Here is a 19662-nt window from a genome sequence, read left to right as displayed (position 1 = left end):
ATTGACAAGATGTTAGTTTTGGCAGCACAGATACTTCCTCATCTACGGTCCCTCTATAGCCATGGGAAAAAGACAGATACCACCAGAAGGTAATTAATTCCATCCTACTGTGGGTATAGAAGGTATCTGGAAGTGTCTGGCTTTCCACTGACTACAGAGGAGCACAAATAACCACCTGAGACAAAGACTCTTTTTTTTTTTTTTTTTTTTTTTTTTTAAGTAGCTGGAGTTATGTATGGTTAAATATACCCCTTAGGAGAATTTTCTTATCAGCTTCACCACATACAAATCACCACAATTGGTAGCATGCAGCAGCCTGGATGAGAAGTGCTGCTTTCGCTTTGGATGGAGCACCACAACATTCCTGTTTCAGAAATACATACTGAGGCATGCATAATTTTGTCTCAAAAGTCATTTGGAATCAGTTCATGTGATTTACCACAGAGTATGGCAACACACCTCTTTGAAATAAAAAGCTAAAACTCATATAGATGTAAAAAGATGAAAATGAATGAAAAAGTACAGTGCCAGAAGACTGCCCTTGAAACAAACTGATAATTTGGGGGTGCTGACTCTGATTCTGGAAGTAACTTTGGAATAGGGAGACAAGGACTCACAAAATCAGGAGAAGATGGCCCAGGAGCAGTGCTGCCTGTAAAAGCACAGTATATCTGAACTGCCCTGGGAAAACTCAGTGCTCCTCTCCCCAGCAGTAAGAACCTGAAACAGGGGGAAGTGGTTTGGTCATATAATCAGTGCCCTATTTAACGGGCTGAAAGAAAAGTAGAGCAGCTATTTAAACAAATCTCTTTAAAAGCAGCTAAAACATGAGTAGAACAGAGCATATAAATTGCACTTGCTTGAACTAGAGAGGCTTAGTCATTAGAGTTGTGGTATCAGCTTAGACAAGGGAGAAAATACAGCAGTACTGGTTGAAACAGCTGAGTGAAGCTGAGATGCGCTGCTGCTAGAAGGAAATCGGTAACTGTGGTATATTGTTACTGGGATATGAACAGGGGTGCTCAGGTGCTGTAGGGGCTTAAAAGAGCACCTATGATAAAACTAACCCTGCCTCAGGAAATTAAAAAAATTTACTCTTTTAGGATGCCTTCTCTTTCTTGTCCTGGAGAATGTGAACCAAGTACAGTTTAGTCTTTCTTCCGGCTGTTTTAGTAACGTCTGCTGTGGTCCAGTGGCTGGAAAGCTAAGAGTCTTCCAAACTCCCAGGAGACCTGACAGTGCATCATCAGTGGTGACATTTTTAACTGAGTCAAGACAAGCATTTACTCATCAGTGAATGAATTATCTAAATTTAATGTGTTCATTTGCACATATCTCAAATTCATTCTCTGATTGCAGTCTAACTGTGGCTCCAGTTTTGAAGCTTAAGTGCACAGAAACTGCTTGATACAGGTTATTTCATTCAGTAGATTGGTCATTCTAGTAAAAATTTGCTTATAAAACAATGTTAAATAAGTTCCTGGCTGTTTTAGGTCTGATTTTGTCGCTGATATTAGATTATGAGAGAAGAAAGAATATATTAATCACGTAATCCTTCTCAATAACTTTGTTTCATGTTTCATAATGGCTATTGATTTAATTCCCACAATTCTTTCATTGCTTTAAGATAAAAATACAGGAAAGTTAATCTTTATTTCACATAGCATCTTTCACAGAAACTACATCTTCAAATGCTTTAGCAGGTTAGAAAGAAAGACAAGATAAATTAGAGTAGTGCAAAGTGGATAGGTATAAATTAAGGATTAATGCTCGAGACAGTGTTCCTAGAGGGTGAAATCAGCTTCAACTGAGAGACCTAGACAAGGGAACTATTAGAGTTAACATACAAGATTTTTATTTGGACAGTACAATGTTAAGGAAAAATTTTTCCATGCCACTTTTCTAGATAACTGGGGTTGCAATAGAGTTAAGCCGTTAAGCCGCTGCGCTCAAAAGCTGTGAGAACAGCACAGCTGCTGCTAGCTGAGAGGAGGAGGAGGAGAGGAGAGATGCCTTATGTGTGGATGGCTGTGGAAGCCCTTTGAGGAGCTTAACAACAAGGGTAGTTTTGAACTGTGGGCTTTCATCCCCTAAAGAGAAATGGCAAGCAAAGATGACCATGTGAGCCATCTCCTGTCTTGGAAACCAGCACACGCATCAGACAACCCTGGGCATGTGTTGATGTGATCAGATGCTAATTTTCCCCGTCTCCATAACTGACTGTCACGGCAAATGGCGCAAATAAAGTTCCAAACAACTCAGTAAGTCTATTTATCTGACCAGTAGAGAAATAGTCCCTGTCTTAAAGATCTCCATGTGTGCCTGGAGGAGCAGGAGCAAGCGGACTCAGAACCCATGCTCCCTTCCTTGTCTTGACTAAACTGTCCTGCGTAAGCCCTCTTGGGCTGGAAGAGACCTGGGACCATTAAGTCCCCTTGTTGCACATTTCCTTTTCATGGGCGCTTCCATAGTCCCTTGCCCTTGAGAATAGCCTAATTCATGAATTAGCTGCAAAAGTTGAGCATCGGCAGCACTGGAAGAGAAGAAGAGAAGGCAACATGCATTAACTATGCCTACATATGATATAAATTAACTGTGAATATCTAAGGCATAACAAAAGATATTGTAAAATCTGCCTTTTACCATTCTGCCCTTCAGGATGTGGGGCAAGAAAAAGAAATTTTCTGAATGAAAATACCACCTTTATTTTGAAAGTGGATTTTGATCTTGTTCTTTCTCCTTGGCATAATAATTAATACCTCTCATGTGGTTTCTGTGTTCTTTCCCAAACATTTGTTTATCTAATTAATTCTGCCTTTCTATGCATGTGAGGTTGCTTACATTTCTCATGGGACCTCTTCCCTGCTTGTGTTACACCAACTGGCCTTTTCACGTTGCTATTTTTCCTAATTATCCCTGACACGATATTGGAAAAGAGCAGCCTTCTTCACAGGCAATAAACCAAAAGTCTCCTTGACCACAAACAGCAAAATAACCCCAGCCCATATCATTTATTCATTATGGCTAAGACCTAACTTTTACTTTGATAATCCTTAGGAGTCTAAAGAATGTGAAATAGGTGAGACAACCTAACAGTTGCTGCCAGCTACCTCCTTCCCTTCTGTCTTGGCCACATGGACTCACTCTCTCATTTTGCACTGGGTCTAGTGCTTGTCTCTCCTTAAAGTTGTAGGATTTAACCCATTTGGGGGAAGAGATAGTTTTCTTCCTAGTGAGTGAATTGCACTGGTTTGCTGTGTACTTGGGCAAACGCAGGAGCTGGTATGCAGGGATGCAGCCGTGGGGAGAGGGATCAAGAGAGAGGGCTGGACAGCAGGGAACCAAACTAAGGACAGGAGAGCAAGGTGCCATTTCAGATGGCAGTGAGCAGTCACATAAGATCAGCTCTATGCCCTGAGGTGCTTTTAACAACAAGAAAATCTGAGTCAAAGATCTGTGTTGTTGCTGATAATATTCAAAACCATGTAACTGGACTTGCTGAATTCAACAGTGATAATACTGTGGAAAGGCTTTAGATTTCTAACTTGGTCACTTGATCTAAACACAAGACTTGAGCCAAACACCTGATAGGCATTGTCTCTGTCTGAAGGCCTTCCTGGTAATATAGGTATCTACCATGGTCATTGGCTACATTATTAGGTAGCCATTAGGTGTATTACAGTCAGAAGCAAGTTATATGTTTATGCATGGGATCCCAGTCCCAGTCCTTGTCTTCCTGAGCTGTACCAAAACTGTTGTTCTTAAAACAAAAGACATTTTGTGTTTATTTTTCTTCCCTCCTTCATCTAGAAGCCAGTCTAGGACATAATTCTTCAGGCCTAGGCTGGGCAGTCATAGAAGTCTTTCATCATTACGAATTCGTGTCATTGTAACTAGTGCTATGACTGGAATTGGCATTAATGAATAACGAATGTGACATAATTCTATCTCCTGTGGTGTGACAACAGAGCCACACTTACAGCAGTGCTATTACTGAAGAACCAATTTTTGGAAAGAATAAGTTGGCAGGCCATAAATTGTGAAGCACATTACCTGGTGTAGTGAGAAACCCCATAATTAGCCCAGTTGTGAAAACCTATGTAGTAGAAGCCTTGCCTGAGCTGAATTTTCATCACAGCAGCAGAACTGCTGTGCCAAGGGCAGAGGAAAAAAGTGGCTATTGTGAGAGGAGATAGGGCCACACAGGAGAGGACTTTGCAAAGTAGAGAAAATTAACTCACAATAAAAAGTACTTTTATACTGTCCCACCTCACAAGACAGGCAGTGCTTAGTTGATAACAGCATCTGAAAGGCAATGCCATGAGCTTATTTGTCTTAGTTATGCAGGCTGTTAATCTACAGCCCTGCTGAGGTGCCATGGTAACAGATGCAGCTCCTGGGTGAGATTGTGCCAGGGGTGGAAAGTCATTCTCTGTTTTGGATTTGTGATATACTTTTCGTAAACTTCTGTTCTTACAGCTTCATCCCCAGCATACTGAAAAACCACAGCAGATTTATTTAAGCCTATTTTAAATTCTGAGCTTGGAGACATGGGGATGTCAAACCAGTAAAAAGGCCCACAGAATTAAACTGTATTTTGGAGAATGTAATATAAGAAGCAGCATACAACAAACTGCCCCATGAATTTCTTTTCCAAATATGTTTACTTGAACCTGTGTGGGGATAAAAAAGGCTTTACAAACCTGTGGCATAACGTTTACACAGCCTTTTGCAAAGCCTTCGCTTTCCAGAGCCAAAGGTATTGGATGACAGTGTTTCTCAATTTACATTGATGAGGGTAATTGTGATTCTTCATCTATCTGGAAGAAAATCCCAGACTTCATGAACAGCACAATACTTGGAGACATTGGAGGCTGTGCAATGCAAAAGTAGCCATTTAGCATGAGCTAAGTGAGTCTGTTAGATATAATGTAATTTACATCTGATACTGAAGTGATTTTGAGAACAAAAATCCATGTGTTTTCCAAAGTCTCAGAGCTACTTAGTCTAAATCAGAAGAATGAGATATTTTACACAGCATCTGGTGCTGGAAATGACTGTCATTATCTGAGCAGTCGTGCCTCTTGACTGAGAACAGATGAAGGCTAAATCAGAACTAAGAGGAAACCAGGTATGTGTGAGAATGTAGACCTGGAGCCTGGCAAGCCTGGCAGAGGAGTTTCACAGGGATGTTGGAAACAGCCAGGGAGATACCAGCCTGTAGCAAGCACGTGCTTATGTTGGGGAGCAGTGCGATTTTCTGTGTCTGCTGGCAAACATTGGCTGCACGTCTCCATATGTCACAGAACAGGGACAGTGCCAGCATGTCCCTGTGATGCAGCACACAGAGTACCTGGGGACCTGTGGTGTGGTGGTTACATGAGAGCGTGGGTGCAGCCAGGGTGGCTGTATCACACACGATTGGATCGGGTCTGTGGCCAACTCTTAGCTCCAAAACCATTCCTGAGAATCATTGTGGGAGATTGTGGTTGCCAAGTACCCATGCCAGGTGTGTTTCTGACAGCTGAACAGGGTCCAGGACCAGCTTTTCCTGGCCTCAGGATGCCCCCGGTTCTGTTGCCCTCACCAGCCTCACTTGCACAGGGAGGCTGGCACAGTGCAGACAGTGGTGCTGTATGCCTGTTGAAAGACAAGAGGTTGTCTAAGGCAGGTGGATTCTGCAATAAAATGCGTGCCTTTTCTGAAAGAATGAGTATGCAAGAATTTAGGAGTCCATCCTTTCACTAGTTTTGCATTTTTTAGTGTTTTCATGTTTCTGTGTTACAACTGAAGAGATGTAACAACTCTTCAGTTAATACTGTGTGGAAAACTCTCTCATTCCAAGTGTTATTTGCTCTCCCTTTTGCTAAAACACCTCTGTTGAACAACTGGCTTTTGGGTTTGTTTTGATAGGCCCACACAGTACAGTTTTCAGTGTTTGATAACTGGCTTTGTGGTTCCCTTGTGAATAACCAAATTATTATATTCTGTACCAGAACCAGGAGTAAACGTGTTCTGTTAGTGTAGGCTACGGAGAAGCCTGGCTGCACAGCAATGAAACAGCAAAAGCAAAACTGTTTCTTGAATAACCACAATATGTTGTTATAAATAATGAATAATTTTCCTGACAAAGCATAGTGCTATTAAAAATGGAGATGAGATGATGTAATGGATCAATTTTTTTTTTAAGTGCTCCTTCTTTTACCTGTCAACAAAAATTCTCTGTTTAAATGAACTGTATGGCTTTTCTTTCTTGACGGTGCTAGGCTCGTGAACTCACAACTCCAGCAATCACCTACCACTCAGGAAAAATAGCTTTTGAATTTACAACAGCTCTTCATTTGGCTGTCTTGGCTGCAGTTTAAAGAAGTAATTAATTTTGTACTTTGTTTATGTGTTTCTCAGATTCTCAATAAGCAGTAGGAGGTTTGAGAGAGAATATAAATCTGTAATTTTATTGTAAGGATTTTTTTGGGGGGGTTCTTGTATTATTACTTCTTTTATCATTTGAATATGTATATAAGGCAATTTAAGTCATAAGAACCTCTGAGTACCACATTCTTCTGCTTCAGCATTGTAATAAATATTACTTCAGTCAAGAAATGGTCTTCTTAGTTTCAAAGGGACTGCTCATTGAAGTCATTGCTAGTAGGCATGGCTAAGAACAGCAGACTGTGGCTGAATGGGTAGATGATTACCAACATGACTGAGGAGTGCAATGCCAACTCCATCGTTCCTGTCTGTCTATACTACAATTTACTGTGCACCTTTATATGTGATCTCTTATAGCATTATGGTAAAACTGAAAGGCCAAGTATACATTAGGTGATTTAAGCTATCTCCATGAGTGGAAAAATGTTGGTTTGGGGATTGTAGATCATCAATAAATTGCTCAGGTGTGAAATGAAAAGCCACCTTGAGGTCAACTTCCAGTAAATTCATCCTGAACTCAGACAATTTGGAAACACCTGGCTAAGCTCACTAATTATGTGATGGACTGCTATGACTTGAAAAACAAGATAGAAGTGTCAGACAATAATGACTTAATTTGAACTTTTAAACACTGCCACTTTTTCAAATAAAGAGATCAGGGTCTGTAGCAAATGCAGCTGCCACAGGGCAGCACAGCCTGCTGGTCTGCAGTGATAATAGCTCCCTACAAGAAGCTCACAGCCTTCTAGATATGGTGAGTTGCATGCCAAGATCTTTAGACATGACCCACCATACTGGAGAGCAAACGATAGTGGAGATTGAAGGGTGATGCAGCCAACTGTGCTTTAAGAAAGCACAGGAGGGTTTCTGCCTCCTTGCGGCAGGACGGAGCTGGCTGCAAGGGTAATGCAGCAGTGACCAGCCATTCCCGTCAGCCTCAGCCACTTCTGTGTGGCCCTTTCCTGCCCATGCTGGGGATTCTGATTACACAGCAGTCCCTGTGGCAGTGCTGGCTCGCCTCTGATTACATGATCTAAGAGCCTTGAGCTAATGAGAGATTAAGAGGGTGTATCAGAAAGTATTTGAAAGCTGTGATTCTTCTGCTTTTAAGTGGTACTTTTTGCTGATTCACTGAGAGCTCTTATTTCCAAATGTTTGATATTGCTTTGACCTGTGTGTCCATAAGCTATGGGCTTATATAGCTGTAATTTCTTGCTTGCCCAATATAGTGGTTTTTTTTTTGAGGAAGTCACCAATGCTGTGTCCCCTCTTGACACTATTGACATTGTACTGTTCCTAGGCTAACATAAACTACAAAGTCAATTTTTCAAGTGGGTGTGTGATGCCTTACAGATTTTACACATGTGAAAACAGTATTTAGGTAATGCAGATATGGATTCTGTATAGGCAGAAGGGATATGTGAACTATAATTTTGGTAATTATACCTGGGCATTTCTAAAATACATGTTGTGAAGGAGCAATTAATGATTACTAAATAACAAAGAGGTTCCAACTTCATAACTGAAATCTGGTCCCTGTGCTCTATCACATGTGGATGCTGCTCTGTCTGTTTCCAAGGAATTTTTTTAATCTGTTGCAGTTATTAACTATAAATTAATACTGTTGTATATTAAAATTAACCTATCATATAGGATGCTTCGAAGGGTTCCTCTTGTGACTTTGAGAAATGCCAGAGACATGAAAGCTGTACATTATATTAAAAACATAGCCAGAAGGTGCATGTTAGATTCACCTTCTATCCTGCAAGTACCCACTCCAAACTCAAGGTGCAGAGTCCTCAAAGTCACAAAATCTGAGAGAGGAAGGAGTGACAGCATCTCTTCCTCATCTGATGGCACTGGGGCTCATCTCACCTTGCTCACAGCACTGCAGCCTTCAGACATGCCCTCAAAACAAGCCAGTGTCATCTCAAGAGTGTGTGCTAACTGCACACTGGTCTCTGATAGAGATGCATACCAGTGCTCGGCCTTTCTGAGTCCTATTGCTCTTTTCAGAGTGAATTGGGCAGTAAGCTTGCCATATCTGGGGTTGTGCTAGCCCTGCTGCTAGAGCTGCAGCTGTAGTCATCCTCAGAGATAAAGGGAGCATGGCTAGCAGTGGGCTCATCATGCCCAACCTGCACAGCCTTTTCCCCCAAGCTTCCCATCCCACCATCACTTTGTTGTCCTATTGGCAGTCCTGTTGATAAAAAATTAATAATGCTTAATGAATGAAGCAGCTTGGGAGGTAAAATGTGGCCTGAAGTTACGGCTGGTAGGCTAACAAAGGCAGTGTGCTGTCTATGCTGCAGCTGGGACATGTACTGAGTTCTGCTGTGCTCTGCCATGCCCACTCTGAGACTGAGGGGGCAGCTGGGAGCTGATTTTGTTGTGGCGTAAGTTATCATAAGCTATTTGGGAAGATAAAAGCTTTGTGAGAGTTGATGGGGTAGTTATTAACTTACTTCATCTGTATGTATGAAGTAGTACCACTGTTGTAAGCCTCTAGAGATTGATGTGAGCCAAAAGGAATACAGCTTTTCACCCTGTGGACACCACTGCTCTTTGCTGCTTATTAAATAAGTTGATTTAAAAGAAATCACCATTGAATTTAGTAACTTTTACCACTGACATGTTTTTCTCTAGAAAGATTTAAGCTTTTCTAGTACACTTGATGGTATGTCAACTTAGCATCAAGAATTTCTGCCTTTTTTCTAGTGCATGGCTGGCATCCTGCCACACTGATCTAAAGTGAATTACAGCAGGGGGAACTGTTGTTTAAGGATACTAGACAAATTAGTGTTATTGTTTTACTCAAAGAAATATATTGAAAACATTATTCAATCTGTTTTTCTCTTCTCAGTTAGTAGCCTCCATCGTGTTTATCAGCTTTGGTGTGGTAGCGGCATTCTGTTGTGCAATAGTTGATGGAGTATTTGCAGCACGACACATAGTAAGTATAGCAATTTTCTATCATCTTCCACTTTTGATTGGTTATGTCATTTATAGCAGGAAAGCATTTTCTTTTTGTTTATGTCTCGCAGTATGTTAGCTTTTTGATAGTTCTCCTATCCTTGGAAATCGTCAGGAAATCGTCAGGAAAGCCCATCATGCCAATACCCAGACATGGTGCCAGCTGCTTATTCATATCTTAGGGAGTTCCAAATGTAGAAGTGATGTAAAATGATGTAATGACAAGTGCGATAAATGCATACCTACTTAGGAAAGGGAAGACTCTTCAGCCACCACCACCATTTGTTCCCTTTTGCACAAAGGCTTTGTGGGCATGGTAAGCATTTGGACCACCAGATGGTGATGAGCACCGGAAGTCCCGATGGAATCTTTAGAGAGAAGTGGATTGCAACAGTACAAAAAGAACATTTTGTTGGAGCAAAGACAAGAAGAGGAAGTGGCAGGCTTTGATTAGACGTGGCCTAAAGGGGTCACTGAGTGACAAACAACCCAAAATTCACTATCTGCCTGCCTTGAAGAGGTGGGTGGTTCATTAACCAGAGTGACTGGTATTTCCAGTGTGCCTGCAAAACCCAGTCCTCCTTCTTCCACCAAACCTATTGCCATCTCTGCTTTAAAAGGACATAGGCTTTCACAGTACTGCAGTTGCAGTACTGTTACTAGTAGTTCATTCCTGTCTATGAGTGCATAGGAGTCTTTCTCATGACCTTCTTGTATAAGCACTAGACAAACATAAGACAAAGTTGGTTTTGTTTTTATTTTGGCTCATGGATTTCAAATTAAAATATTAGACAAAAAAGGATAAATAGAAGTACAAGACTGGATTGTGGGGTCATTTGAATACGCCAGTTTACATATTAGATATATGTGGTCTGCTGTTCTGTATTTTGTGATAGAGTACCTAAAAATCAGTCTAGACCCAACCTTTTAACTGAGCTTTCATTTCCAAAAGCACCAGGAAATAATTAATTATATGTTTTAATAGGCACTAGATCTCAGATGTAGTGTGCTGCATAATACAGTAGAGTATGATGGTGTATGACTGTCTTACTGCTACGAAATATCATGGGCCTGTTTGCCTTTCTGCTTATGTTCATTGAGGGGCAGCATAAGACCACTGGCATCAGTAGAGCTCTACTTAATTTTCTGTTAGCAAATGCATCAGAACATTAGGCTTTGGATTAAAGCTCTAAACTGATTTCTTTTTTATTGTTATTGAAGAGGACTTTAAGCCAAAAATGGCTTCAGAACCTCATTGCATTTGAAAGGAAGGAATAAGATTGGTATAAACAAATGAGTTGTGCAATGTGAGCATGAATAAACACTCTGGATTGTAATCACATGTTGTGCCATATAGACCCTGCATGATGCTGAAGTGGCCTGCTTCTACTTGGATTCACTCTGCTCTGGATGACACCTGGTATGACTTTGTCTCTGATTAGCATAATCCCAGAGAGCCTTCCAGTGGGAGCTGCTTAAAAGAGGAGTGGAGCAGATTCCTATTTAGGTTTCCTGCTCCTGAAAATTCAGTGGTTGCGTCCCAGAAAACTGTTGCCACTTATTCAAATATTGGACCTGTCTCCTAATTTCCCAGGAAGCATTGTCCTACTTTGATGTGATCATTAGGAAGTGTTCAGATGGCACTTGTACAGTGCTATACCTTGTAATTGCAATGCAACTGTGCAGCCACAGCCCCCCACTGCTGAGGTCAGACACAATATCAGAATCACCGAATCACAGAATGGTTTTGGTTGGAAAGGACTTTAACATCATCTAGTTCCAACCCCCCTGCGATGGGTAGGGATGCCCCACACTAGACCATGTCGCCCAAGACTCCATCCAGCCTGGCCTTGAACTCTGCCAGGGATGGAGCATTTACCACTTCTTTGGGCAGCCCATTCCAGTGCCTCACCACCCTCACTGTAAAGAACTTCTTCCTAATATCTAACCTGAACTTACCCTGTTTAATTTTAAACCCATTACCCCTTGTCCTATCGCTACAATCCCTGATGAAGAGTCTCTCTCTGGCATCCTTGTAGGCCCCCTTCAGATATTGGAAGGCTGCTATGAAGTCTCCACACAGCTTCTCTTTTCCAGGCTGAACAGCCTCAAGTTTCTCAGCCTGTCTTCATACGGGAGGTGCTGCAGTCCCCTTATCATCCTTGTGGCCTCTTCTGGACTTGCTCCAACAGCTCCATGTCTCTCTTACATTGAGGACACCAGAACTGTACACAGTACTCCAAGTGGGATCTCACGAGAGCAGAGCAGAGGGGCAGGATCACCTCCTTTGACCTGCTGGTCACGCTTCTTTTGATGCAGCCCAGGATATGGTTGGCTTTCCGGGCTGCAAGCGCACACTGCCGGCTCATGTTAAGCTTCTCATCAACCAACACCCCCAAGTCCTTTTCTGCAGGGCTGCTCTGAATCTCTTCTCCACCCAACCTGCAGCTGTGCCTGGGATTGCCCCAACCCAGGGGTAGGACCTTGCGTTTGGCTTGGTTGAGCTTCATGAGGTTGGCATTGGCCCACCTCACAAGTGTATCAAGGTCCTTCTGGACGGCATCCCTTCCCTCCAGCGTATCAACCGAACCACCCAGCTTGGTGTCATCAGCAAACTTGCTGAGGGTGTGCTCAATCCCACTGTCCATGTTGCTGATAAAGATGTTGAACACGATCAGACCCAACGCCAACCCCTGAGGGACACCACTTGTTACTGGTCTCCACTTGGACATTGAGCCATTGACCACAACTCTCTGCGTGTGGCCATTCAGCCAGTTCTTTTGCCTTCTCTGAGGCAAGCTGCTGTGTCAGAGGACAGTGTGTGCACTCAATCTCAGAGACAGGCATTACCCCTTCCATCTTTCTAGGGTGTTCCTTGTCAGTTTGCACTCTTTTGGCTTTAAATTCTAGTGTCTAGAAATGACACTGCTTCCTATCTAAATCAAACAACTCTATCATTATAGAATATTATTATACCCTTACATCTGAAGAAACAGCATCTCAAATGGAATACCTAGTGCTTATATTTGCCTTGTCTTTATTGTAGCATTAACAGCTGTGTGGCATTGCTTGCTGTCATGGCATGCCCTTGATGTGTCATTATGGACTAAAAGCGATTCAGGTCAGTGCAGAGATCACCAAGGCACAAAATCATTTCACTGACCCAAGAAGAAAGCATCTTACAATCTTGAGTGCAGTTCTGTATCTGGTTAAGTCAGTGACTGGCTATGATTACTGCACCTGTGCAGAGCTGGAGACTGGAAGGGGTTGGTCACCATCCAGCCATCCTCCAGAGTGCTGGGGATGTACAACCTGATGTCATGAACCTGCTTCAGTTACAGCATGATATGCTTCATGGAAATCCATTTCCATCTGTTTACATTTGGGCTGAGTTTTGTTTATTACATCTGTCTCTTCTGGTCTCCACACATTAACAGAAGAAAGAAATACTTATTAGCATTTGTTAGAAAACTAATTTGCATGTTAACATGGTCACACTCATTTCATCTCATTCTCCTCCTCTGTGTAATAAGGAGCTTAATAGGATGAGGAGAAATAACAGTGTACATCACCTAATTTCTCTGACTAACACACTTGGGGAAATCTATAGGGGTGGTAGTGTAAGTACACTCCCAATTTGATTTACAGGAATGGTGGGGCCTTATCAAAAGAAGGTGTGTCATGAAGACTACGGTGTCATTGCCACTGCATTATGTCTTCTTTGCATGAGCTAATTTCCTTCAGGGAGAGCAGTAACACTGTGTTCAGTCCATTCCCCATGGGCCAGTACCACCCCTTTTCAGACCTGTGTTGTACTGTTGCTGCTTTGGCCAGTTCCTTTGGGGGATAACTGCTGGAGAATTGGACTAAAGTGTCCTTCATTCAGGGTAAGGATATATGCCTGGCATGTCAGAGAGGTGCCCAGGTCTACACTAAAGCCATGAAGTTTTCATGAGGAGGAATTGGGCAGCGTTCACTTTTCTTTCTCCAGTGTCAGGGTGCTGATAGCAAGGCTCCAGGTCCCTTTTCTCCTGGAGGGAGAAGTACTAGCTGAAGATAAGCAGGCTTCAAACCGACAACAAATGCAACATCCTTCACATCAATTTGGAATAAGAAATATCCCATTTTTAATTTTATTTTTAACTTCATCTGAGTTGGGAGGGATGTGAAGAGGACAAATCACATTATTATAGATTTTTCTTAGTGTGTGCTGGCTGTGGAATGGAGACTATTACTGTTGCACATTTTCTCCTGCTCTTGTAAAACTGTGGATAGAATAATAAAATACTTTTTCTGTTTTATTTTCTTCCCAAGGAGGCATAAAATTGACAAAAAGTCTTCTAGGAAAGGCATGTATTTCAGAAAAGAGATGTTTAAATTATTTAAGGCTCATTTTAAAACATTTTGCTTATAGAAAGCTCTGGAGCATAACACTTACAAAATGAAGAACACCAAAGGAAAAGTAGCCTGATTTAAAATAGCAGTAGCTTATTTAAAAAATAATGTGCAGATGTAATTTACTATTTAAAGTTAGTTTCTTCATTGGTCCCTTCAGCTGCAGTTTCCACCTTAAAAAGAAAAAAAAAACCAAAAACCACAACAAAACAAACAAACAAAAAAAACCAAAACAAAAAACCCACCTGCAACAGAATCAAATGAAATAAATTGAAGTTGGAATTACTGTGCAGTGATGTTATTTCAGAAAAATATGGTGATCGATCACAGGAATCCATTATAACTGCATTTGTGTTTGAGACATTTTGTTGTTTAGCAGGTGAGAATAGCCCAGTTGTGCAACAGCTAATGGAGATCATTCAACAGCCTCCTCTTGCCATACAGAGAGACCCCCTGTCGCACCTCACAAACACATTCTCTAAAGTACTTACTACCCTCCTATCCATAACCGCAAGCTTATCCATGGCCATTGCCATGTGATCCTTAGCTTTGCAGTTATCCTCCAGACAGAACCTAAAATAGCTAGCAGCAAGAAATCCAGATATGAAGTGAGGAAATTGCCTGAAAGATCTTCCTGAGAAGGTTACGAAGATGTCAGGTAGCAAAAGCCTGTGACAAATGCTTTGTATCATCTTTCTGCATGCTCAGCTGGGAACCATGGAACATTGGTACTGACACATGGCCAGTTGCATTTTCCTGAAGTATGGGATAAAAAGAGACTTCGACATGCCTGAAAGCTCTAGGAGAAATGAAGGGCTCAGGCATGGGAAGTCCTCTCCGCTTGACCCGAAGAGCTGCTTTTTGATCTTGTTGAGTGGAATTCACAGACCACATCCAGACAGATTTATTAGAGGGGATCCAATAAAAAGAAAAAGCAAAGCTGAAGAGCTTGGCTTAATACCAGTGAGAGCACCAGAAGGTACAGCAGTAAAATTGCATCTCAGCCAAGAACGGCAGCAGGGGTGCCCAGCAACTTCACTGACAGTCACTGCATTTTAGTACAGGGTGACTTTGTAAGACCATGGCATGTAACATGGCTTAGCAACACACCCCAAAGCCTTGCACACTTCAGGTCAGATGTCCTGAAAAGCCATTTGACAATGTTCTGAGCAAGCCTGTTGGCCTTTCCTTTGAAGAAGAAAACAAATAGCTGTATTCCTGTCTAATGAAGTTGTAACATTTATGACTGGTGATCGAAAACTCAAATCAAAGAATAAGTAATTTCTCATTGCAATTCGGTTAACTACCTTCTCTGGAGAAGAGCACTAAATGCATTTTACTTTCTTGATGCTGCTACACAAGATAAAATTACAGCTAATTGCTTTAAGTTCCATTTCCATCCTGTATGACTCACTAATATAAAAGCATGGCATAGCATGTACCACAAAGGGTTTTATTGTTTGGTGTTTCTTAGCAGAGTGAGCACTAAGCATTTATAACTGAAAACTAGCACTAGTTTAGTAGTGATTTTTGTATTGATGCTCCATCAAAGTGAAAAATGTTTTATTGATGAACTTCTTAAATACAAAGCTTGCAAGCAGTGCATTTTGAAGCCAGTGATCAACTATCCCACAGTAGTGACACTAGTATTAGGCCTTGCATCTGACACTGAGGTGGGAAGCACAGACTGCGTTCCTACAGTACTAAGTAATTACAAGGGAGGATTAGTTCTTTTTTATGAACTTAATTTAAAGGTTGGAGCAAAGGAGGACTCTTGCAACCATTTTATGCCAATCTGCCAAGATTTCCCTTTTGTACTATAAGATGACTACAGTCACGTAGCAGTTATCTTCATGCATCCAAGCACAGCTGAGTATACTTCAAACTGAAGGACGAATACTCTTGTTTGAACATCACAACTCAGATGGTAGAAAAGCTCCTCATGCTGGACAGGTCTCCAGCCTGACTGAGAGCCCTGGAATGAGTAACAGATATCTAGAGATGCCTGGTGCTTTCAGCCACATCAGAGCCTGGAAGCTCTGTGTTGCTGTCTGCTCTGGCACACACTCAGCCAAAACCACCTCCTTTCAGGTGCAGATCTGCTCAGCAGTAACCACAGTTACATTGATGCTGTTGTAAATTATTGTGGTTTTGCCAGAAGAACCTTCCTGGGCCGAAGGAGGGGGTTTTAGATGCCTTTTTTTTTTCATGCTAGTGTTTCCTGATGTATAAGAAGCAGAGCAGAGAAAAAGGACATCCTAGCTCTAGTATGGAGCCCCTGTGTTTTAGAAAGTAGCAAATCTGAGGAGGGATGAAAATCAGTGTGGTAAAAAATCTGAACATAATCTTCCAGGGAGATATTGTAGCTAATTGAGCTAACATAACCCATGAGTTACAGGACAGTAGTGTCTAATAGCAAGATGAAGCTGACTTACCTATACTGACAGGTATTTTGTAAGGTATTAGTGGCCATGTCTAGTCTGCTGCTATGGAATAAACTTTAGCATCAGCCCTCTGTCTAGTGGTTAGCTGCCACTTAAGCTTAGTTTCAGAGCACTCCTGACTCTTTTAGCTGCCACTTAAGCTTAGTTTCAGAGCACTCCTGACTCTTTTGAAAACAAATCTGAACAAGAGGAATAACACTAAGCTGTGTGGGTGCGAGCAGTGTGGATGGGACCATGTGGCCTCAGGACTAGAGACTGGTCTCTGGCTTTTAGTGGGCAATATAGGTATAAGCCTGTGGGATCATTGCTAGGTTACCAACTCCAGCTCTGGTGTTTCTTTGTGCTTTGCAAAGGATATTATCAGCTTGGAAGGAGTTCAGAGAAGAAAAATCTGAAATTTGGAGTGACAGCTTTTAGCAACAAGGCTCAGAAGTTTATTTTGTTTATCGAAGAAAAGGTTGAGAGGTGGATTGATCTTGGCCTCTCTAAGGTATCTACATAATTAAAGGTTATCTCGTAGCAGAGGGCTTTTAGTCTCTCTCACAAAAGCACAAGTGCAGTGGATTGAAGTCAGTGCTAAACAGACTCAAACCATGAAGCAGACGAAGTCTTCACAATAATGAATTACAGGAACAGGTTTGTCAAGGACATGGGTGGTTCCCTGTCACTGAAATGTTTAAATTCCAAGCTTCTTTTGCATGATCTCGTTAAGCTTATGCAGAAGTTACGAACTTGATGCAGATGTCTTGGAGTGAAATTACTTATCCTGTATTATCCAGAAGGTCATTCTAGAGCAGGGTCTTCAAAGAAGGGTCCTGTCAACTATTTTTATGGTCAGGTAGAAACTCTATTACCTCTTGTCTGCAGGTCTCTTTGTGTGGTGCCAGGACCTGTTCCCTGCTGCAAAATGGTTAGGGGTTCACAAATTAAAACCAGTTGAAAACCATTTATAAAGATTTGTGATCCAGGTTTGCTGGTTTTCAAATCTGAAAAGGAAGTACAATCTTTAACATAAACATAACTGAAATAATCTCTTTACTAAAAACACTATACCTCAGATATTGGATGACACACAAGGCAACCCAATGATGAATATATTTAATGCATCAAAGGTCTTGTCAGCGAATCAGTCATCTCGCTAATGTTTTCTGGACTAGAATGCAGAGGCAGGGGAGGGCTTCGGGGTAGTTTTCCTCACAAATCTGCAGTCTGATGTTCTGTTTCTGGACAGGTAACTACTATGCAAACAGTGTAAATATGTTGACATTAGAGAGGAGCTGGTAGGGTGCTCTAGTTTGGTTGCCAGATATTTTCCAGTAAGAAAAATAATAGCAATCAGGTTTTTGGGAGAATGTCTTAAGATCCCCCCTTCCAGCTTGCAGAGCCTCTCACATTGGCAGGAACAAAGGCCATTGGTTATACAGCTCCAATCTTTCTTTTTTTTTTTTTTTTTCCATTGAAATTCCTTTTGGGTTTAGCCAATTGCAAATTCTTTAAAATGCCTTTTTTCTTCCCTGCTGTGACTTGTTTTCCTGAGGGAAAAGGGCTGGTATTGTGCCAACCAAACAAATGTCTAAACCAGTAGGCAGCACACACATTGTGTTTGGATACCAAAGAGTAATTCACTTGTTGATGGAAAGTACAAAGAGAGATTCCCCTTACCTTTCCCGGCAGCATGTCTCTATATCTACCACATGGTCTCCTCCTGTTGTTCTGGAGCCCCAGGACACAGGCAGAGATAAGGCTGTCTCAGGCAGTCCCAGCTCTTCATCTGCGCCACTGTGTAGGACAAAAGCCTTCACTGCTGGGAAAAACAAGTATTGGTCCAGCCTCCCCTAGCCCACTGACACAAGCATTGGTCCATTGGCTTCCCTCACTGGGATGTAACAGCCCACGCTGAGATCCCTCTTCAGTGTCATTATTTTGGTCATTCAAGCTGCAGTAATCCAGCTTTGAGGTAAAAGTTACCTGAAGATGCATTAAGGGACATTTTGCTACAATTGCATGCAATAGGAGGGAGGAAGACTACTCTTTTGTTTTAAATTAGGAGTTTGTACTTTTAGAAAACATTAAGTGAATGACCCACACATTTGAGCATATGAAAGCTAGTGGCTAAGTAACACTGACATTTAATTACACAGTCCTGTCTCACAAAGAGCAGACTGTCAATGCACAACAAATTCTAGGTAGATTCAATTGGAAAAAAAAAAAAAAAAAGGCAGAATTTTTAGTGTACTGGGGTAATAGCAAATCTGGCTCTTCCAATTTCTTTGGCTCCAAAAATTAAATCATTTTCTTCTAGCTTTGCTTCCAGTGTAATTAGATAGGTGTGAACTCCACTGAGTGCATTGTAAATCAAATCCAGAGATATGGAGGGAAATTCTACAGATTTTACTAACATCAATAATCATATTATTAATTACATAAATAATATGAAAGGTGAGAAAGTGAGCAGGATTTGATCCATATTTAAAATTACACTAGTGTTCTAGTTTCCATAGGTAATAGTCTTTTGCGTTTGTATATAGATTACAGCTGCCTATAATCTGCATCTCTTTCCGTAGATTACAGTCTTCTGCATATGTATGACTCCCGTACATCCAAAACTCAGTAGTTGGGGAGAATTTATTTAGCAATGTAGCATAGCAGCTTGGATCATAGGAGATTTACTGTCTACTTCCATCTTTAACCTTACTTTACAAACCACTAGCCACGATGGAATTTATGCAAAGCATACAAAGCAAGTTAATTACAGTTTGATCCTAAGAAATGTGTGTAACTTGGGCAAAAGGCTTGCAGTCTGCTCTGAAAAGCATAATCTTCTTTCCTCTAATGTGCTGCCAGCATAAAATAATTTCCTTCATTGTTTCCTGTTCTCAGAAATGTTTCTAGATTATCAACAGATGTTTCTGTTCTATGAAAAAAAAATCTAAGCTGCTATGCAGATACATAGAGAGGAGAGGGAGTAACCACCTGCAGACTACAGACTACAGCAAAAATACTTTTTTTTTTTCCATCATTTGTCAAAGAAAAAACAGTGCTTTGAGTTGCCCTGTGCAGGAACTAGTGGAGTGAAAAAAAGGAGAAGGAGAAGGTGCTGTTCGTTTACATGGGTCTAAATCAGCAAAGCACATATAAGTCCTTAAATTCTATTAGAGTAAAAATTTAGGGTATTTAAGGATGCTGCATTTTGCCTTAGCAAAAGGTTTCAAAAAGGCAGAGGTATTATTTGTTTTATCTTTAAGAAGAAACCATCATTATTATGAATAATAATATCATGTAGCAGGAATTTCTCTCTCTGATGATTATTCAGTTGCAAATAGCATCCATGAAAAGTATGTTTCCAGGTATTGAATAAAGTTTTGATTGATAAGCATTTTGGCTTTATTAAGAGCTTATTAACATGTGTTCCACCAGA

The 19662-nt window shown here is 41.2% G+C and overlaps 1 protein-coding gene across 1 annotated transcript in view; it reads left to right on the top strand.

The window, feature by feature from the left end:
• The window catches only part of TMEM255B (transmembrane protein 255B), a 71871-nt gene that overhangs the window by 23456 nt on the left and 28753 nt on the right, over positions 1-19662 (top strand). Inside the window, exon 6 of the mRNA XM_030477561.1 lies at positions 9296-9385. Within this exon, the coding sequence (XP_030333421.1) occupies positions 9296-9385 (90 nt within the window). The remainder of the gene's footprint in view (positions 1-9295; positions 9386-19662) is intronic.

This window comes from Strigops habroptila, chromosome 2 (assembly GCF_004027225.2).
Source record: "Strigops habroptila isolate Jane chromosome 2, bStrHab1.2.pri, whole genome shotgun sequence".
In the NCBI taxonomy this organism is placed as follows: domain Eukaryota; kingdom Metazoa; phylum Chordata; class Aves; order Psittaciformes; family Psittacidae; genus Strigops; species Strigops habroptila.
This window is presented reverse-complemented; position numbering and strand designations above follow the sequence as displayed.